The 21,540-nt window shown below is 58.1% G+C and overlaps 1 protein-coding gene across 1 annotated transcript; it reads right to left on the bottom strand.

Moving 5' to 3' along the window:
* Window positions 1-13,185: 13,185 nt before the first annotated feature.
* Window positions 13,186-18,983, bottom strand: SH2D6 (SH2 domain containing 6). The gene is made up of 9 exons (XM_036436152.2): window positions 18,821-18,983; window positions 18,604-18,718; window positions 17,260-17,320; window positions 15,990-16,050; window positions 14,927-14,951; window positions 14,516-14,598; window positions 14,189-14,272; window positions 13,888-14,046; window positions 13,186-13,322 (listed from the first exon to the last, which is right to left on the bottom strand). The coding sequence occupies exons 2-9, from the start codon at window positions 18,656-18,658 to the stop codon at window positions 13,206-13,208; spliced, it is 645 nt and encodes a 214-aa protein (XP_036292045.2). The 5' UTR covers window positions 18,659-18,718; window positions 18,821-18,983; the 3' UTR covers window positions 13,186-13,205.
* Between the last annotated feature and the right edge of the window lie 2,557 nt (window positions 18,984-21,540).

The raw sequence follows: 21,540 nt of genomic DNA, 5'->3' as shown, positions 1-21,540 counted from the left end.
ACTGCAGTGGGGGTTAATGGCTGAAGGAAATTCCATTCCGTGAATTTACTTGACAGATTCTTAACTGTTAGACAATAGGTCATTTCTAATTTTTTTGCTAATATAAACAGTTTGCTTGCATCCTTAATTATTTGTTTGACAGAGATTTCTAGAAGCATCACTGGATCAAGGGAATGTATATTCCCCAGCTGTTTTATACTAATTGCCAAGTTGCTTTCCGGAAAGGCCTAGCCGGTTACACGTTCCCATCTACACTTCAGCAAAGAAAGGTCTTATCTTGCCACAGCCTCACTGCCACAGTGTGCTATTCTAGGCCAGAGGAACTCTGAACGTTCTCCTCAGACGCCTGGAGAAATGCCGTCTCCTACTAAAGACCTAGACTACGACGGATTCCCCGAGAGACTAGCTGGTGGGCGAAGGGCATCGGACTTTCTAAAGAAGCTTTGGTGCAAGTGATTCTACCCAAATGGACAGGTCGAGCCCTGATTCCCATGCCTTGCTTTGCCTGGATTTCTGGGAACAGAGCAGAGATGAGGATATAAACTTGGGAGCTGTCCCCAAAGAGCGATGGACCTTAAACCGATCAACCTGGAAGAGGCCAGCTGGGTGTGAGCGAGGACAGAGAAGAAAAGAACGGAGCCCTGGGGCCCTCCAATGTTTAGACATCAGGAAGCTGAAGAGGAGGAGCTAGTGAAAGAGAAGGGGAACCAAGAAAGAGCAGAGACCCAGCGACCTCGTGCTGCTGTTGCAAGTCTTATCCGCAGACTGAGTCCAGGGTATGGATGGGTGACGGTATTACTACTTCATCAATAGTTTCTCTGGATTCATGGTATCATTGCAATCTGCCCAAGAAAGGGTACCCTTTTCAATGGTCAGTGGTTGAAAAACAATGTCATCTAATTGAAGGCAGCTGTCGTCCCTCACTCACAACTAGGCTCAGCTTGACCTCACACAGACAGCTGTGGTGGGAATTCAGAGGAACCGGTGGCGATGGGGTGTGGTGGGGAGCAGGGCTTGATAGGAGGTTGTGGCTGGAATTCCAGGAAGGCAGGTGGGGTCTGAGATCCCACAAAAGGGCTCTGGTCCCAGGGGAGCTGGCTGAGAGTCAGGGGAGCTTCTGACCTCAGACCAGATCCAGGGGCCCAACCGAATGGTGACGCCTTGAGCAGAATGAGGAAGCAGAAGGGGAACCAGTTTTTGGAGCAAAGGAATATGTATACCTTGATCTTCAAAGGGAGCTCTCTGTGAGCCCTGACCTGACACACCTCAGATTTGCCCCTCCCTCCCCCTTCCTTCCCGCTTCTCCACGTTCAGGATCCCCTCTCTGATTCCAGTCCCTGACTTCTACCCATTCTCCTTTCAGAAGCCCCGCTGGTCCGCAGGCTGCCCGGCCAGCCCCTCCCTCTCAGGATCCCTCACCCCACAATGCTCTCACCCCCACTCTAGAACTGAGCCTGAATTCACAAACCAGCCATGACAGATACCTTTTGTTCTCTGAAATAAATCTCTAAATAGGCACAGCTCATACCTTCTGAAGCCACTGTCCCTTCTTATTACCCTGTTTTCTGATAACCTAATCATCCCAGGCACTCTGTGACCTTTAGAACGAGACCTGCTTTGCTGAAGGGAGTGTTTACGTAAAAGACAGAGGGGGAGCTGGGCCTGGGCTCACCCCAGAGAAGCTCACAGAGGTGGGGGCAGGGAGGGAAGGGAGGAGAGGATCACAGAGGAATCACCCCCCGGAGCCAGAGAATAACTGTACACTCGGCATTGTATGGAGGGACAGTCTCTTTTTGTCATTTAGTTGTAATTTGCAACACTCTGTACAGTCCATGAGCAAAGAACAGAATGTTTCGCCTCAGGACGATTTGCCCCGAAGGGGGCCAGCCAACAACCTTGGCCTTCTGAGCTCGGGCACTCACTGAAAAGAATGGACGAGGCGCAGGCCTGCGGGCCAGTGAGCTTGGTGGTCAGGGATGTGTGTGTCCAGGGAGCAAACTTCAGGCCCTAGGGTGCCGCTGGAGGAGCCGTGCACCCTCTGCTTCCGTCACTTGATTCAGGCCAGTGTTGACCACTGCCGAGGGGCTCCACAGGGCCCAGCTCAGAGTCCAGCTCAGGGGGGTGGGTGGGGGGGTGTGTTGACAGAAGAATAATCCTTGACCCTGCCCTTGAGATGCTCATAGTTCCGTTGTGGCAAAGAGACATTTAAGAACTCAAGGTCAGCTCGGCTGGTGTGGCTCAGTGGATAGAGCGTTGGCCTGTGGACTGAAGGGTCCCAGGTTTGATTCCGGTCAAGGGCATGTGCCTTGGTTGTGGGCACATCCCCAGTGGGGCAGGTGCAGGAGGCAGCTGATCGATGTTTCTCTCTCATCGATGTTTCTAACTCTATCCCTCTCCTTTCCTCTCTGTAGAAAAATCAATAGAATATATTTTTTGGGGGAAAAGAAAAAAGAACTCAAGATCAGCTCAGCTTGTGTGGCTCAGTGGTTGAGTGTTGACCCATGAACTAGGAGGACTGGGTTCAATTCCCAGTCAGGGCACAGGCCCAGGATGCAGGCTTGGTCCCCAGGAGGGGTTGTGCAAGAAACAGCAGATCTCTTATCAGTGATATTTCTCTCTCTCTCCCTCTCTCTCAAATCAATTTTTAAAAAGAATGCACGGTCATTTCGAAGGTGAAGGGGAGATATTAGGGAGGAAGGGGGACGGTACTGGAAGACAGGGTGTCTCAGCTTATTGTGTGATCTGGAGTCTCCTGAACATCTAGGCTCCTCAGCTTCCAGGAGAGAAGAGGCCCTTGTTATCTGTCCTCTTCACTTCTGCCTCAGGCACCCAGAGAAATAGCAGGGGGAGGGCAGGGGGAGGGAGAGAGAACCAAGTGGGCCTGCTGGGGGACCTTTCCCTCTGGTCACCTCCTGTCCATTCTCAAGGAGTGTTCAAAGCAGGGGACTTTCTCCTTCCTCACCCCGAGCAGAAAAGTTAAGCAAGACGTGCCCTGGCAGCCCTGCCGGTTTGGCTCAGTGGATAGACCTTCCGCCTGCGGACTGAAGGGTCATGGGTTCAATTCCAGTCAAGGGCACGAATCTTGGTTTCCGGCTTGATCCCCGGCCTGTGGGTGTGCATACAGGAGGCAACCAATCGTGTGTCTCTCACATTGATGTTTCCGTCTCTCCCCCCTCCCTTCCACTCTCTCTAAAAATGAATGGGAAAATATCCTTGGTGAGGTTTAACAACAATGAAAAAGATGTGCCCCGGCTGTGTGAGCTCTGATAATCAAAAATCCAATGATCCATCTAGCTTATGTCTGGAAAGATACACAGGAAGCTGGGAACGCTGCTTTTCACTGTGGAGGAGAAAGGGCAGCTGAGCCCAGTGGAAGGGACACTGGTTTTTCTCCGTCTTATACTCTTCTATGATGTAAATTAAATACCAGGTGACTGCCATATCTAACAGGAAGTAAATAAGTTTCAAACTTAGAAACAACCCCAGGGATTCTAGGCTTTGGTTCAAGGCTCGGGCAGAGCCAGGAGCTGGCTTTTCCCCTTTAGACCCCGCTTATCTGATCATGAGGGTTGGCGAAAGAATAGACAGGAGAGTCAACAAACAGGTCTGAGTGCCCTGCAGGCCAGGCCTGCGTGTCCCTGGAGCCCCGTGTCCCAGCCCTGAGCCCTTCCAATGAGAAGGACACACCTGCCTCCCTTTTGCCTCCGGCTCCACCGGTGGCTTTCCTGCCAGGCCGGCAGCGGGTCTGGGAGGGGCGGGTGCCATGGGTACGGGCTGTCCTTCCCAGCACAGGACACGGTGTGCTCACCTGCCCGGGAGCCTGGCAGCCTGAGCTCACCAGCCTCAGAAGTTGCATCAGCAATGAGGATGGCTGGGAGGGCCGTGAAGATGGACACATGGCCACCCAGGAGGGCCGGGCCCGGCTGAGGAGAAAGGGAGGGCCGGGAAGATGACAGAAGACCTGTACCAACAGGGAGGCCGGCGATGGCACTGCCATTGGTCCTGGGCCAGACCTGGGCCTGGTCCTAACCCTGCTCGGCCCCAAGCAGCACCCAGCCCCCTGGTGCCAGCCAAGGTTGGCATGACCAGGGAGCCTGTCTGAGTGAGCAGCTGAGGCCCAGGGGCTGCAACTCCAGTGCTCTGAGGACCTCCCCCACCCCCTCTGCTCCCCAGAGCGTTTCCAGGCCTCCCCAGGCAGACTTGGCCCGAGCCTCTCCCCCAAACCCACAATCCTGTTCTCCCAGCCTTTCCGCCTTCTCCCCTTCGCCCCAAGGAAAGTGCCTCTGTCTGAACTGGGTCTCCGATGGCGAGCAAGCCTGCCCCTGGGAGAGCATGCTGGCGGGATGGGACTGAGGCAGCATGAGGGAGGGGAAGACTGTCTGCAGGTGAGCTGCCTGGGCCCCAGCTCTTCATCTAGAGGCCCCCCCTCTCTCCCCCCAACCCCCGATGTCACAGCACTGTCACCAGGGTCCCTTGAAGTACTCGTTAGTCCTGACAGCACTTTGTAAAAGGAGGAACACAGGCTGCCCATGCAGTGCTGGTGTTACTGTCACCTGCTTTAGGAAGTAGATGCTGAGTGGAGCCTCACCCTGAGCCAGTGATGCCTCGAGGTCCTCGAGAAGGTGATTCGGCCTTGATATTCCCACCCTGGGCCTGGGCACCCAGAGCGAGAGGCGAGGGCAGGTGGGGAAGGTCCACCGTTCTAACGGGCTAAGACGGTGGTCGGCAAACTGCGGCTCGCAAGCCTCGGTGTGCCGCTCTGTTGACTAAAGAGTTTGCCGACCACTGGGACAGAGGCTTAGTCACAGGAACAGCAACAGCCTGTAATTATTGGAATCGAGAATCTAGGTCAGTGGTTAGCAAACTCATTAGTCCACAGAGCCGCAGTTTGCCGACCACTGGGCTCAGACAGTCTGACCTCTTCCCAAAGAGGAAAGGAGGCCGGACCGGCATGGCTCAGCAGGTGAGCATCGACCTATGAACCAGGAGGTCACGGTTCGATGCCTGCTCAGGGCACATACCCAGGTTGCAGGCCTGTGAGATGTGCAGGAGGCAGCCGGTCAATAAGTCTCTCTCATCATTAATGTTTCTGTCCTCTCTCCCTCTCCCTTACTCTCTGAAATCAATAAAATATATATATATATATATATATATATATATATGTTTTAAAAAGAATGAAATGAGCCGAAACCAGTTTGACTCAATGGATAGAGTGTCGGCTTGGGGACTGAAAGGTCCCGGGTTCGATTCTGGTCAAGGGCATGTACCTTGGTTGCGGGCATATCCCCAGTAGGGGGTGTGCAAGAGGCAGCTGATCGATGACTCTCTCTCATCGATGTTTCTAACTCTCTATCTCTCTCCCTTCCTCTCTGTACAAAATCAATAAAATATATATTTTTTAAAAAAAATTGAATTAAAAGAAAGAAAGAAATGAGCTTGCATGGACAGAGCCTGAGAGCAGAGGGGTGCCCAGGCCATCCATTTCCACTGGCCAGGCGCCCGGAGACAGGGCTCCAGGGCCCAGCACTGCTCACAGGCCACATGCAGGGGAGAGGGGCTGACTGGGAATGCTCAGCGCCACCCCAGCCCCGAGCAGCCTCTGTGCCCGGAGTCAGGCCGCCTGCTGCGCTGGAAGGAACAGAGCCAGAGACCAGGCAGGCAGGCGGAGGAGAAGGAGCAGGTGTGTTTCCTAGGGTGCAATGTGGTGCAAGACGCTCTGAATGAGGGAGACAGGCTGAGCTCACCCAGCCCTGGCCTTGCATCAGCCGCAGAGCTGGCTCCCGGGCCCTGGGAATCAAGCAGGAGGCTCCCAGGAGCTTGTTGGCCTTGCCTCTTGCTCTCAGGGAGAGGGGGTCAAGGCGAAACAGTCACGCTCAGGCACCCCGTTTCCGGGTCACCCAGCTGCCTCCGCTTCCAGCCTCCCGGCAGCAAACAGCCTGCGTGATCAAGGGCAGACCCAGCTGAGGGCCTGGCCACTGTCCAGCCTGTCCAAGGCCTCCTCGCAGGAAGCTTCCCAATGCGGTGGTGTCTCCCAGGCCGGTTTGGGGACGTTGGGGCTGGTTCCTTTCTGGCCTCTGACCTCACCTCTTTCTTTCTTTCTTTTTAAAAAAATATATATTTTATTGATTTTTTACAGAGAGGAAGGGAGAGGGACAGAGAGTTAGAAACATCGATGAGAGAGAAACATCTATCAGCTGCCTCCTGCACACCCCCCACTGGGGATGTGCCCTCAATCAAGGTACATGCCCTTGACTAGAATTGAACCTGGGACCCTTCAAGTCAGCAGGCCGATGCTCTATCCACCAAGCCAAACCGGTTTCGGCTGACCTCACCTCTTTAAAAATGACCCTCTACCCACAGCTGCAGATCCCGCAGACATGGGCAGGAAGTGTATGGAAGACTTCCAATAATAATAATTATCAGAGCTCATGAGGCCTTCTATCGCACGCTTGATTTATTACTGATCCACCTCCGGTGTGAATGTGACAGGTCCCCGGAGGCAGTGCTTCCAGGCTGTGCGCAGGGGAGCGGAGCTGGCTGGGAAGTGCTCGGGGCCACCCCAGCCCCAAGGATGCAGTGGGAAGCAGATGGACTCCGGGTTCGGTTTTCTCCTTGAGGTTGAAAACATCCATGAGAGCTGCCTGACACCTCCTCTGTCCCTAGATTCCTTTAGGCTGCATAGGTGTGTGCGTGGGGGAGAGACACCTGTTCTGAGTGTAAGCGCAATGACAGGTCCCCTCTCCCCTCTCCCCACAGCTTCTTCACAAGGAGTGTGAACTTCCCTGCTCTCTGGGAAGCATCCATCCGCCCTCCTCCTTCTCCCGCCAGTGCTCTCCTGCCAGGCTCCTGCTCCAGCCTACTGTCTGTCCAGCCTGCTGTCTGTCACATGCTGAGAGCTGAGCTGAGGGCTGTGGGCAGAGGAAAGGAGACCAGAAAAGCGGCCAGAGCAGAGAGCACGGCTGGGGAGCAGGGACATGGGGCTCATGGGGGGCCTGAGGCCGGGGGGCCGGGCCCTGCGTCAGTCCCAGCTTCGTGCTCTGGTCTCTCCTGCACTCGGTTTCCAACTCTCCCTCAATTCCTTTCCATTCCCAGTGTTAGCCCCAGCTAAGGTGGTGCTAGAGGGAAAAAATGTACATAACCCCCACCCCACCACAGACTCCTCTGCCCTCCCCAGCCTTCCTTTCCTCATTTATAACTTGAGGAGACAGGACCGGCTCCCAGCGCAGATGTCGGAAAGAGTCACTTCAGGGCCACAAGTGCCTGTACCATTTTGGGGGGAGAACTTCCATGTCTTTTGGTGATCTCCTCTCCACCCAGCCCCCACGCTGGCGTTTATTCTTGTGTTTTTGTTTTTGGTCTCTGACCCATCTGTCCTTCTAACTTCCAGGCCTGCGAGGAGTCTGGGCTCGGTCCATTCATTACCTCATGACAAACATCAGGCGATTCAAAACCCCCATTTGCCTTTTGTAAACTGCCTTCCTGGGTTATCACTTGATCCAGAGTGCACTTCGGATGGATGGGCGCTCTCCCAAAGGACACGCAGGGCGGAGAGGCTCAGTGGAGGGCCAGGCTGGTGGGACTGAGCGGGGCGGAGAGGCTGGGGCGGGGGTGGAGACAGGGATTGAGGGGGAGGCGGGGCGGGCAGACACACAACCTCAGGCAGCAGTGTACTTGGCCCAGGGCCCCAGGATCTTGGAATATTGCAACTGGGAAGGCCCTGGAGGTTTTATAGGCCACCACCCTGCCCCTCCAGCCATTTTATTTGTTTGTTTATTTGCTAATCCTCACTCAAGGATGTTTTTTCCATTGAGTTTTAGAAAGAGTGGAAGGGAGGGGAGAGGGGAAAGAGAAAGAGGAACATCTTTGTGGGAGAGACACATTGATTAGTTGCCCCAACCAGGAGTAGGGATCAAACTTGCAATCCAGGTACATGTTCTTTATCGGGAATTGAACCAGCAACCATTTTTTTTTTTTTGGGGGGGGGGAGGGTTGACCAATGCTCTATCCATTAAGCAACACTGGCCGGGGCCCACCCCATTTTAAAGATGAGGCCCAGCAAGATCAAGTGACCTGAAAGAAAGTATGTACTACAATAATACCAAAAAAGGAGGGAGAATTTGACTTCCTTTTAAAGAAGGGTCCTTTGCTTCAGAAAAAAACTCTCTCTTCAGGTTGTATTTTTCTGTTTTCGTCATAGTCTGGCGACATCATCATCATCATCATCATCATCGTCCATGCTTGTTCTGAGAACCAGATTTGGAAACCATGATCCCAAAGTCCTGCTCCCGACACCCCTCTTTCTGCTCAACCAGATTTGCAAAAGAAAGAAAGGAATATCTGGGAGAATTTAGATCAAAATCAATTTTATTTTGTTTTTTACTGATTGGTTGATTTAGAGAGAGGGAGAGAGAGAGAGAGAGAGAGAGAGAGAGAGAGAGAGAGAGAGAGAGAGAGAGAGATTTGTTGTTCCACTTATTTATGCATTCATTAGTTGGTTCTTGTATGTCCCTGACCTTGGGGTATGGGGACATGCTCTAACCAGCTGAGCTACCCGGCCAGGGCTGTCAAAGCAACTTTAAAATGGCCTCAGTGTCTCCATAAAGATAAGCAGGCCAGCAGCATCATCACTGCTCATAATGGGGCGCAGGCAGGATCTCTGCCCAGGGCTGTGGGCCAGAGCTGGGACTTACTCCTTGTTGAGCAGTCAGAGGTAGGCAGGCAGGCAGGCAGGCAGGTGGCTGGCTCCCCTCAGATCCTTGGCGTGTGAGGAGGACTCTGGGAGCACTGATCTGGGAAGACAGTGAGCATGCAAGGCCCTCTCCCGGTGGGGACGGGCTGCTTTTCTAATGTCCCCCTGGTCCTCAGAGAGCGGGAATGAGGGAGAGAGGGGAGCCCTTCATTGGGTGTGGAGGAGGAATGAGATGCGAAGTTGGTGCTGGGCCCAGAGAACGCTCTCAGTAAATACAGTGAATGATGTGTGGGGTAGTTTATGGTGGGTTTAGCGCGAGCCAGACAAGTCTAAATTCTGGTTCCACCACTACCTCTGTGCTTCAGGGAACTCCTTCAGTGGCCCTAAACCTCAAGGTCACAAAGTGCGTGTACCGAGCAGGTGTCCTCTTTAAAAATAGCGGAGGCCATACTCCCACCAGTTTAGAAAAAAAAAAAATTTTTTTTCTAGCTCTGGGACTCCTACTGCTGGGAGGAGTCCGATGGCAAAAGCTGGGACCTTGGAGCAGCATTCCACGTCTCCAAGACTATCTTCTCCTGGTCTGGGCCTGGCCTCTGCCGACCGGCTCTGTCCTCGTGGGGAGGAGGGTGGCCATTTGCAGCTCAGGTTTGGAAACGTGGTGTCTCTCTCTCTCTCCCTCTCTCTCTCTCTCTCTCTCTCTCTCTCTCTCTCTCTCTCTCTCTCTCTCTCTCCCCAGAACTAGGTCACATGCCTGGTCCAATGGAGGGAGAAGTGGGTGGTGTTCCCAGGAAGAGGGGAATGGGAAATCAGCCGGGCAAACAGAACAACCACCACAGCACCTGTAACACCTAGAGGCTGCACGTATGTGTGTTGTGTCGGGGAAGCCCAGTCCGGAGGAGCCCCTGAACGTGGCGTACGCAGGTGGGGCCAGAGCCAGGCTTGGCCTGTTCGCAGTTAGCATAATTACTAGGTTCGAGTCATTTGGCTCCACTAGAGATATGTCAGGCTCTGAGTTAGACTAAGGGCATCTCATATATACCTTGTCTCGTTTTCACAACAACCCTAAGAAACAGGTATTATTAGCCCCATTTTCAAGTGAACAACAGAGGTTAAGCTCAGGCCAGCCGTGAGTGACTGAGGCAGATTCAAGCTTGGGTCCTTTGGTCTCCAGAGCCTGGGTTTTCCCCAAGGTCAGGCTGCCTCTTTGGAAACCAAAGCTGAAAGCTTGCTTGAGGGTTGCACTGAGCACACTCTGGCCCAGCAGGTGTGGTCTTCAGGGTAGGTGACCATGGCTCCATGGCCATCCTGCTACATGCTTCCTCGGTTCTGTCCTTCCCAGCCAACTGAGACAGGTATGCAGCTGAGTGATATATGGTTTCTTCACCCAGTCCAACACTTGATCCCCCACCCACCCAGTTGGTGACCCTGTTTAGACTTTTCTAGAGTTTGGCCTGCAGGGTGAGAGGAAATGGGAATGAGATGTTCGGAGGGGCACTGGCCTGGCAAACAAGCCGAGGGGTGTCATCTCTCACCCAGATCAGAGCTATCTGCAGCTGCTGACTGTCCTCCGGCCTCTCTGCTGCCCTCAGCCCGTCAGCACCTCACAGCTAGAGCAATCCTCATGAAACACCCTCCCCCGCAGCCAGCCCTGCTCAGGGCCTCACTGGCTCCCTGGGCCCACACTCGTCAGGGAGGCCTCCCAGGCTCCTCCAGACCTACCCTCCTGCCACCCCTTCTCCCCCCACAGCTTTCTCGCCCACCGCTGCCCCTCCCTCACACTTGGGAAGGCAACACACTTGGAAAAATAGGAGAGCACAAACCATAGGTGGTTATTTAGATTAATTACAGTGTTGTTAAAAATTCATTTCCTCAGTCACAGTCGTCACATTTCAAGCGCTTGATAACCTCTGTGGTCACCATACGGAGGTGGACGTAGAATGCCCCCGTCATCACAGGAACTTGTGCTGCACAGCACTGGCCTCCGCCTTTCTCTACGGAGAAAAGCCTAATCAAGGGATGCTATCGGCTTTAGAGGGACTAGGAGTACACTCGACCTATTCTGTGACCTATTCTGTGGCTCCGCAGATATCCGGCCTGGGGACACAGCAGGGGAGCAGGAGGAGTTGGTCCTGGCCTGGGGACACAGCAGGGGAGCAGGAGGAGTTGGTCCTTTCCTGGAAGTGGAAAAGCCGTGGCCAGGGAGTGTGGGAAGTGCCTGTGCCCAGAGGGGGGAGGGGGCGGGGGGGGGCATGAAGGCTTCCTGGAAAGGTGGACACCTGAGCGCAGGATGCAGACTGAGGAGGCAGGAGCGAGGTGGCACTCTCCAGACCATTGGGGTCCCTTTGGCATTCACTGTCCCCACTGCCTGCCTGCTCCGTCTCTCTTGTTCACCTAGCCCGGACCAAATGGGTCCCTGAGGGCCACCTCACCCGGGTCAGGCTGGGGCAGCGGCGGTGAGGAAGCTGCAGAGGCGGGTGGCTGTCTGGGGGTCGCTTATCAACACTCCCCCCCAGCTTCTGGCGCAGCCCCCAGCTGCCATCCCCTCCCTGGCCGGTGCCAGCTGGCTGCCCCATGCTGCCCCTCCTCCGAGTGTCCTGTAGGAAACTGCACCCCTGCAGCGACTGGAAAGTGGCCGTCCGTGGGCCCAATTCACCGCCTTATTTGGAAGAGGAGCGAGCGCGCTGCCCAGCGGGCCCTGGGTGGACAGTCCTGTCGCTTTAGGCGGAAAGCCTCGCCCTGGGGTAGCCGGGAGGGCCTGTCCTCACCCCATCACAGAATCATCGGGGTAATTAATGTGCAGGAGCCACGGGGAACACAGCGGCCCCTGCATTGCCCCTCGCTCCGCGCCTCGCAGGAGCACTGCGCTCCCCGCCCGCGCTTCCCGGGCGCCGGGCCCCCGGCTTTCCGGGGTCCCGCACCCCGTGGCGGTCGGGAGGCAGAGCCCCAGGCCGCCGTGGGCAGAGGGCGCGGCCCGATGAGCCAGCCGGAGCGGGGCGGCTCTGAGCGCCTTTGTTTCCGCGGAGTCACAGTCACATGCGCTTCCGGCACCGCGTGTTCCCGGCCCCGCGCCAGGCGCGCCCCCGCCGCCTCCCGCCCCTCCCGGAGCCCCGGCCCCGGAGCCCGCCCCTCCCGGAGCCCCGGCCCCGGAGACCCCGCCGTCGCCCACCCCTCCCGGAGCCCCCGCCCGTCCCTCCCGGAGCCCCGGCCCCGCCGTGGAGCCAAGCTCTTCCCTCCCAGGCCCGGGAGCTCAGGACCCGGGGTTTCCTGGTCCGCCCGTCTCCCTGCGGGGAGCAGAGTGGACAAGTACTGAACGCCATTCTGATCACTTAGGGAGCCGCAGAGGCAACACCGAGCCTCGCTCCCTGCCCTCTCCCGCCACCAACCAGAGCTAAACAAAGCCAGCCCAGCCACCTGGGGGCTGGCTCCCTGTCCCTCCACACAGACCATCTAAGGGCAGAGGTCCTGTCAGGGTGCAGCAGTGGGGGCTGGCCACGCCGCTCTGTGGCTGCCAGGCCCGGTCTGTGCCCTGGGACACCTGAGAACTCCGAGCCTCACCAAGGCCACCTCTGCTTCGCTAAGCAAATTCAAGATTTTTAAAATATATATATATATTATTGATTTTTTTTACAGAAAGGAAAAGAGAGGGACAGAGAGTTAGAAACATCCATGGGAGAGAATCATCGATCAGCTGTCTCCTGCACTCCCCCCGCCCCCCCCACTGGGGATGTGCCTGCAACCAAGGTAGATGCCCTTTGACCAGAATTGAACCTGGGACCTTTCAGTCTGCAGGCCCACGCTCTATCACTGAGCCAAACCTGTTTCGGCAAATTCAAGAATTTATTCAACAAATATTTATTATAATTATCTTAAACATATTTTTATTGATTTCAGAGAGGGAGAGATAGAAACATCAGTGATAAAGAGAGAATCATTGATTGGCTGCCTCCTCCACACCTCCTACTGGGGATGAGCCCGAAACCCCAGGCATGTGCCCTTGACCGGAATCCAACCATCTGCAGGCCAACGCTCTATCCACTGAGCCAAACCAGCTAGGGTTCAACAAATATTTATTGAGAGCAAAATAGTGCAGGGCAACCAAGTCCCCCCAGAAGCCAGCCCTGTGGTAAGCCCCCCAGAGGAATCTCTTTGTCCCCGCAGTGCCCGGCTGTCCCCAACAGGCTCAGTTCCCTTCATCAGAGCAGCTTGGGAGTCCTAGTCACAGGCTGGCCACGGCCATCCTGGGGGCTGGGACTGGGGCCTGCCTGACCCTGCCTCCCGGCCTCAGAGAGGCAGAGAGCACAGGGCCAGCCTCTGGGGGAGCGTGGCATGGCGTCTTGGGACCCTTTCTGATTCTGGGCAACCTTTCCCGATGCCTCTCATCTGGGCTGGCAGAGCCTGGGACAAGGGAGGAGGAGGGCGGGGGGAGAGGGGAGAGAGGGAGACAACCCAAGGTGGACAGAAGGTGGGGCAAGGAGCAACCGATGGGGCCAGCGGAGGGTGTGGGCGTCGCTGGCTGTCAGGGCTTGGTGGGGAAGAGCAGACAGGTGAGTTGCCGGCTGCCACTGTGTCTGTCCATGAGGGGCAGGGGCTGCTGCATGTAGTGCTGGACCATGGCCGCCACGGAGGAGAAGCGCTGCGGAGAGGCGGGCACCAGTGAGGCCCTGGGGCTCATGCCGGGAGAGCCGTCCTGAGGGGACTGCCGGCCTCTGGGGAGGGGGCTTGTTGACGTTTTTAAAAAGCACGTTCCTTCCCGTTTGTCTCATGAGGCTCCCCTGCCATTTTGTTGCCCGATTCCAGGCCCTGCACAACGTTCCTGTGACTACACGCATGGGCATGCTGTTGGCCACATCGTATTTCCAAGGCCAGATGGCAATACCTCTGGGGACCTGCCCCTGGCCTCCCTCATGCCAGCCGAGTGGCGGGTGACTGTCTCTAGTTTGCCTGAGCCCTGCCTCCTCCCAGCCGGTTCACTACCCCGCCCCCCCCGCCCCCCCTCCCCCGGGGCTCCCGTGCAGCCTGAGACAAACAGGGGGCAGGGCCTCCCCCCGAGGGAGGTGGGCCTCTGGGAAGGTCCCTGGCCGTTGTCATTTGCACCCAAAGGAGAATTCCCCAGGCAGATCCTCCTGGCGGGGCCCAGGGCACTTCTCTGCTGTGACCTTGTTGCCCTTAGGACCCGTGCCCCTCCCCTCAGCACCCACCTCCTCATGGCTCCTGCCCTCCCGGCCCAGGGCGTAGTGGCGCCCGCCATCCAGCCGCCGGATGGGGATGTTGAAGACCCGGCCGTGGAGCAGCACCGCCAGGGTGAGGGGCTGCGAGCCGCGAGGCCCCGAGCTGGGGCGCACAGTGTAGGCCCCGTCCTGCGGAGGAGACCGGACCATCAGCCTCGCCTGCCCGCCGTCCACCTGCAGCCCTGACCCTCCCCCTGCAGTCCCCGCCTGCTCAGCCCCACAGCCCGTGAGCGGAAGGGGTTTCTGAGAGGCCCCGGGGGGCTCTGCCCACCTTTTGGCATCGGAGCAGGGCACTCTCGACAGCATGGCGGTCACAGTTCTCCGAGTACCACGGCTGACCCAGCAGGCTGCCGTCCTGCACACACACGTGTATACACACACACATACACACACGCTCAGAGATGTGTGTGTTGGGGCACTGGGTGGGGGTGGGGAGCAGAGAACCCCGTGGGGAGTGATTTGTGTTCGCAGCTGCCTTCCCAGGCTGAGCCTGTGCAAGCTGAACACAGATACGCCGGTGCCGGCACCCAGCCCCATGCCACACGCGCGTGCTCCTGCCATGGTGGGCACCAGCCGCCCTCTCCCAGCCCCTCCTCACCTCCGCTGCGGAGCCTCTTCCGGTGGGGGCTGCGGGGGCCAGAGAGGAGCTCCTTCCTGCTGGGAGCAGAGTGCAGGGCTGGGCTGGGAGGGTTAGACAAAGGCGGTGTGGAGCACAGCTGCAGGGGTGGAGGAGGCTGCAGGGGGGTGTGCTGAGGGCTGAAACCCTCCTCTCCTCTCCTCTCCTCTCTCGGGCTCTGTTGGGACCCACCAGGGAGGCCACAGGTGACATCCAATCGAGGGGCGATCTGGAGGGACACGCTGGTAGCTTCCTGCTTTGACGCAGGCCCTGGGAAAAGGCCGCTGGAAGCAGAGCTGTGGGGACCCCCTCAGCAAAGCGGGGTGTGCCGGGCTGCGGCTGGGAAGGGCCGGGCAGGACTCCTGGGTTCTCACTGAAGGTGCCTGTACTCACCTTTGGAGGTGGCGTTCACTGCTCCCTGGGACATAGGAGGGCTGGTCAGGAGAGATTTGGCTTCTCTGGCCTGAGGTCCCACCCCGAGCCTCCCTCCCTCCCAGCTCACACCCCCCAGAGCAGCAGCCTCTTACACCCTGAGCTTCCTGGGGGGCCACGGGGGGCCTGTGGGGAGAAAGTTGGGAAACAGAGCTCAGGGGCTTTACTTCCTTCAAAACGAAAGGCCCAGGCGACCCAGAGGTCCCAGGGCCAGGGCTGGGGAAGCCTGAGTGCACCTCTCTCTCTCTCAGGCACACACACGCACACGCACAGGCGCATGTGCACACACGGACACATGTGCACACACACACACCCTGGTAGGCACTCACCTGGGCACTGTCGATATCCTTGGCAGAGGGGCTGGGGGCGTCAGGGCTTGGGAGCTCAGAGCCTGAGGCCGGGCAGGGGCTGAAAGAGCGGGCAGGCTGCTGGGCTGGGAACAGGCCCGGAGGGCTGGCCACGCAGGGCCTGCTTCTCCCAGGGCCTCTCTGGGAAGCCGTCCAGCCAGGCGGCCGCTGGGGAGCCCACACACAGCGCTGCTCTGCTGGGCCCTCCCTGTGGTCACAGCGGGCCAACCTGCACCAACGGTGGAAGCCTGTGTGTCCCTGTGTGTGTGTCCCTGTGTGTGTCTGTGTGTGTGTCCGTGTGTGTGTTCCTGTGTGTCCCCGTGCGTGTCCCCGTGCGTGTCCCTGTGTGTGTCCGTGTGCGTGTCCCTGTGTGTCCCTGTGTCCGTGTGCATGTCCGTGTGCGTGTCAGTGTCCCTGTGCGTGTCCCTGTGTGTGTCCATGTGTGCGTGTCCCTGTGTGTGTTCCTGTGTGTGTGTGTCCCTGTGTGTGTCCCTGTGTGTCCCTGTGCGTGTCCCCGTGCGTGTCCCTGTGCGTGTCCCTGTGCGTGTCCCTGTGTGTGTTCCTGTGTGTGTGTGTCCCTGTGTGTGTCCCTGTGTGTCTGAGGCAAACGGGGGTGAGAAGACAGGGGGGAGGAGCTGGGCCTCAGCGGCTGGGCCGGGGAGCAGGGAGGTGCTCACCTGGACTGGGCTCACACTCCAGGTAGAGGTCCTCCTCACACGGCTGCACGGAGCCTGGCACCTGACAGAGAGGCTGTGTGGGCCCGGGTGGGACAGGGAGGGAGGGAGGGCAGAGCATCCCTGGGCGGGGGGACTATTGGCTCCTCACTTCCCTCACAAGGCGAGCCTCTCTCTGGGGGCCAGCTGGAATGATTAACATTGCTCCTTTGCCTGGAAGGGGACCCCCTACAGGCCAAGCTCTCAGAGGACGGGGTGACCAGGAGGAGCTGTGGCGAGGCCCTTCCTCGTAGCTCTGAGTAGCACCCTCAGGACCACTGTGGCCCACAGGGAGGGAGTCAGCTCTGGGCCTTTTCCCTCGGTTTTAGGGACATTTCCTGGCCGTCCCCGGGCACTCCACCCCAACCCTGCCAGCTTCTTAGCGAGAGGGGTGTGGGGAGGGAGGGGCTGCTCACCGCCGGGGCTGGTGCGCTCAGCTCTGAGGGGAAAGGAGAGGACACCAGTCAGAGGAGGGAGAGAGGGATGGCGGGACACCTCGGCTGGGGCTTCTCGGAGGGTGTCCTCGGAGCCACACCCCCCCGGGCAAAGTGTGTGTGTCCCCCCTCCCCCCCACGTTGCCTCTCTTCACAGCCCAGGCTGTCAGCTGACTTGACCTCCCAACCCATTCGCCAGGCTTGGCTCCAAAGGACACTGGGCTGTTCCAAAAATTGGAACCCCTCAAGGTCACGAAGGTTTACCCACCCTGAGCCCGTAGAAGTGCCAGTCACTGTGTCTGACCTCGGGCAGGAGGCTGCCCGCCTGGGGCCACTTTCAGACAAAAAACACTGGCCGAGGCCCCTCTGACAGCCAGGTCCTATTGCCACCTCTGGGTCCCAGGCCCACGGGCAGTGAGCTTGGGGGAAAGTTCCTGGGCAGAGGTGGCAATAGGACATGAATAGAGTCAGAGACTGCTGGCCGAAGGCCCTCTGACGGGGGATGGCATTCGTGTGTCTCCTCAGCAGAGGAGGCCACAGCGGGTGTGGGCTCAGCGCCTGTGTGATCTCAGGCAAAGCGTTTCGTGTCTGGGACCTCAGTCTCCTCAACGGCCTGCCTTCGCGGTCGGCAGGTGAGAACGGGGACAGCGGGGGAAGGGCAGTGACCAGGGCCATCATGAGACCGCTGGACGGCAGCTGACTCTCCCCCTGTGGGGCCGGATGGCCCTTCTCAGGGCAGGGGAGTGCGGGGAGGGGGGGAGGGGGAGGCCCCCCAGAAGGAGAGAGGACACTCCCTTTACCTCGCCTCCCGGAGGCTTGGCCCTGCATCATGGCCTCCCGCAGGCTCCGGGCTGCCATCAGCTGTGGACACAGAAGCGGGGAGGGAGGACCGTGGGCGAGGGTGGGGGGTGGGAGGGGAAATCGAGGCATGGGGAGGACAAGGATGCCAGGCCAATGTGGATCTGTGCCGCTTAGAAAACCCTGCAGCCCAGAGCTGTTAGTGTACAGAGGGGGCTGCTCTTCCCTGCGCCTGCCTCCATGCCGAGGCTCTGTCTTTGTTGTCAGCCTCTCCCAGTTTTCCTTTTGATTCCCACAAAGTATGTGCTGAAAGCGGCAGCTTTCAAAGTCCCTAGCGGGATCTGGAGAGCTGGCAGCGCCGGGCAGCTGAGCTGGGGTTTCGTTCCTCTCTGGCAGGGAGGGGTCCTCAGGCCCCAGGGCCCAGGGAGGGGGACAGCGCCCCGTCTCCCCCACACACACCCCTCTCCCCGGCGGGGTCCTGGGTGGGGCTGGCTGGGAGGTGGGAGGGCCAGGCAGGTGGGAGAGGCGGCTGCTCACAGGGCGTGGGCTTCTGATGCCTCTTATTTGTTAGGGGCCTCTGGAGGGCAGATGTGGGGGAATCTTGCAAATGAGATGCCTCTTAAGTTTGTTCGCTGGGAAATGGGAGCCTGGGATGGGGCGGTGGGGTGGGGTGGGAGGGAAGGAGGGTCTGGGGGAGGCTGTTCACCATCGCGGGCTGGGGCAGGGCCTGGGGCTGGGGCTGCGGTGGCGGCAGAGACTCGGATGGGCCGCGGGGGCCTGAGTGATCTGGAACAGACACAGCATGGAATCTCTAGGTTCCTCCCGTGTGGGTTCCCATTTCCCTCCCGTCCCCACCTAGCCTCTGTTCCTCCTCCTCCCTCCCTGCCCTCCCAGCTCCATGCTTTCCCGACAGCCCCGTCTCCATGGCAACTGAAGGTGGCCAGCTTCCCTGCCCCCACCCGGCCCAGCCCGGAGGGGCCTGTGGGTGGGATGACAGGGGGTTCTCCCGGCGCCCCTGCCCTGGCCCGGGGATTGCTGGGATCTCAGAGCCGGGGAAGGCCGGGCCCCAGGGACCAAGTCAGGCCTCAGGCCTCCTGCTTTCCCACTGTTGCCTTGGATACACTGCTCTCTTTCCCCTCCCTCTCCTTTCCTTCTTTCCCCTCCCCCTCCCTCTCCCCTTTCCTCTCTCCCTCTCTCTCTCCCTCCCCCCCAGCCAGCTGAGGCCTCCCCTCACTGCCCAACACAGATGGGGAAGAGGCCAGGCCTGGGCCTTCTTCCTTTTGTGGGGACGCTCCTCCTGCCCTGCCCGCCCCCCACACCTTCTGCCTCCGCTTCCCAGTCCTCACCCAGGTACAACGGCTCCTCCTCGGTGCCAGGAAGGTGGGCAGGGGCTAGATTCATGGGCAGAGCCGCACAGGGAGGCAGCTCATATTTGTCCTCTTCCTCCTCCTCCTCCTGGGCCTTTGGGACGGAGTGTTGAGCGCAGGGCGGATGGAGGAAGTGCAGGAGTGGTGGCCCCTGCCGCCCCGGCCCCCCAGCCCCCAGCTCAGCAGCTGGACTTACCCTGGGTCCCTCGGTCCCCGGGGCGGGCGGAGGAGAGGGGCGGGGGACATCTGTCCTCCGAGCCGGAGAGTCTGGACGGGAGACCGATGAGAGCGCCCCATCTCCTTCCCGCCCACCCCTTTCCAGCACAATGACCCTCTCTCTTTCCCCAGCAGAATAAACCACCTGCAAGTCCACAGTGGCCTCAGCCTGCACTCAGCTCAAAGGCCCATTCAGGGGCCTCTTCCCAGCAGCAGGGCGGACGGCAGAGGCATTCTGGAAACAGGGCCGCCTCCCAGTAAGCAGCCGGTTGCCCTGGGCCAGGCCCCCACCCCAAGCATGCCTGCTCCTGACCAGGAGGTGGGGAGGCCGGGCCTGGTGCCTCAGCAGTGATGGACTGTGATGGCCACACAGGGGAGAGCCACTCAGAGAGACTCACAGCCCAAGGCACCCTGTTCTGCTGGGCCCCTTCGGCCCCCTGAGGCACTTACCTGCACATTTGGGGGGTGAAAGGGGTGTCTTCACCCTGTAATCAGACTGTGGTCAACTCTGCCCAAAGAGCCGGAACCGGTTTGGCTCAGTGGATAGAGCGTCGGCCTGCAGACTGAAAGGTCCCAGGTTCAATTCCGGTCAAGGGCATGTACCTTGGTTGCGGACACATCCGCAGTGGGGGGGGGGGTGCAAGAGGCAGCTGATGGATGATTCACTCTCATCGATGTTTCTAACTCTCTATCCCTCTCTCTTCCTCTCTGTGAAAAATCAATAAAAAATATTAAACAAAACAAAACAAAACAAAAAACTCTGCCCAAAGAGCCCTTGAGTTTTCATCAGCCAGACATCCACACCCATGCCAGTGCGGATGGAGCCCCTGGAGCTGAGTGCCGGCAGCTGGGGCAGGGCAGCGGGGTTAGCATCGGGAGAGAGCTATGCCCCGGGTACGTGGCTGGATGAGTTGGTGCCCAAGGGAAGCCAGTCAAGGGTGAGCCCTCGTGCTCACGGGGTGGAGGAGGTACAGGTGTGGTCGGACCGGTGGGTGGGGAGGGTCCAGGCATAGCCAGCGCACCTCCCAGACGGCTGTGCCCGGGACAGGGGTGGTGAGGCGGGGGCCAGAGGAGCAGAGGGAAAGGGGGCGCTGAGTACTCACCGGGGCTTGCTCTCCCTGAGCTTGTCCTAGAAAAAGGGGGACAAGAGGGTGGTCAGTGCAGCTGGACGCCCCTCCCTGGGACTGCCCCCAACCCAGTCTCACCATGGCCAAGGTGAAGAAGGAGCTGTGCTTCCCTCAAGCCCAGCTCAGGCACAAAGGTCCTGGGGACAGGGGCCTATTGTTCCCACATTTGCATCTCATAAGCACCTGGAAGGTGGGCCTGCCTGGCTTCCAACCCCAGACCAACTTCCCCCTGCCACTCCCAGGGCCCAGCCCAGCTCCCCTATCTGGCCTCCCCGAGCTGTGGTCTCCAGCCCCTCTGCTCCACTGGAGGCCAAACTCTCCCCTCCGAAGTATTTTAAAAAAATATATTTTATTGATTTTTTTACAGAGAGGAAGGGAGAAGGATAGAGAGTTAGAAACATCCATCAGCTGCCTCTTGTGCACCTCCTACTGGGGATGTGCCCACAATCAAGGTATATACCCTTGACCTGAATCGAACCTGGGACCTTTCAGTCCGCAGGCCGACGCTCTAACTCTGAGCCAAACTGGTTAGGGCCAAAAGTATTTTTTTTAAAAGAGAGAGAGAGAATCCTAGTCAGTTTTGCTCAGTGGATAGAGCGTCGACCTGCGAACTGAAAGGTCCCAGGTTCGATTCCAGTAAAGGGCACATGCTCAGATTGTGAGCTTGATCCCCAGTGGGGGACTTGTGGGAGGCAGCCTAACCATGATTCTCTCTCATCATGGATGTTTCTATCTCTCTCTCCCTCTTCTTTCCTCTCTGAAATCAACAAAAACATATTTTTAAAATAAAAGAGAGAGAGAGAGAGGGCCTGGAAAGTGAGGCCAGGCTTCTAAGGCTTCCTACAGCTCTCTGGTCCATTTCCCTCCTCCTGGAAGAGGCTCAAACTGCCCTGAGGTCAGCCAGACCAAGCCCTTTCCCAATTCACAGAAGACATGACATTAGTGGCAGATCCAATTAAAAACAGGAAACTGTCCTTGCAGACACTTTTTTTTTTTTTTAATGTTGTTGTTTTTTCAAATTGATTTGAGAGAGCGGAAGGGAGAGGGAGAAAGGGACAGAAACAGCAAAGATAAGAAAGATTCATCCACCGGCTGCCTCGGGCCTGGCCCCGACTGGGGAACGTGCAACCCTGGGCACGTGTCCTGACCGGATGGAACGGAACTGTGACCTCCCGGTTCATGGGTTGACCCTCCACTACTGAGCCGCACCGTGACGGCACAGACACTTTCCCTAAACCCTTTATCCCTGCTGTCATTCGCTGGTGATCAGTGATCAAGGAAACGGAGGTTAGTGAAAAGCTCAGAGCCACGCACGCCTATTAAATTTGACAGCTTCCTTTTCTGACGGATGTTATTTGTTCCTTCCGTGGGTATTTACCGAACATCCACTATATGCAGGCACTGTTCCAGGTGCTGAAGAGGCCTGGCAGGCAGGCATGACTTGTGCGTTTCCCCAGCTTCATGATGCAAGGACTAGTTTCATTCCCGCTTAGCAGATGAGGAAACTCAGGGTATGCGTCAGCTCAGGCGGCCGTTACAAAATGCCACAGACCTGGAGGGTTAAAATATTTCC

Source organism: Pipistrellus kuhlii, unplaced genomic scaffold, assembly GCF_014108245.1.
Source record: "Pipistrellus kuhlii isolate mPipKuh1 unplaced genomic scaffold, mPipKuh1.p scaffold_m20_p_13, whole genome shotgun sequence".
Lineage (NCBI taxonomy): Eukaryota > Metazoa > Chordata > Mammalia > Chiroptera > Vespertilionidae > Pipistrellus > Pipistrellus kuhlii.
The sequence above is the reverse complement of the archived record's forward strand: the minus strand, read 5'-3'. Positions and strand labels throughout refer to the sequence as shown.

Coding starts and splice junctions, on each gene's coding strand:
- SH2D6 (XM_036436152.2), bottom strand. CDS start 18,658: ATGAATCTAGCCCCTGCCCACCTTCCTGGCACCGAGGAGGAGCCGTTG. Junction 16,051..17,259: donor CCAAGCCTCCGGGAGGCGAG/GTAAAGGGAGTG, acceptor CCTCTCTGTCAG/GTGCCAGGCTCCGTGCAGCC. Junction 14,047..14,188: donor CCCTGCTCCGATGCCAAAAG/GTGGGCAGAGCC, acceptor TCTCCTCCGCAG/GACGGGGCCTACACTGTGCG.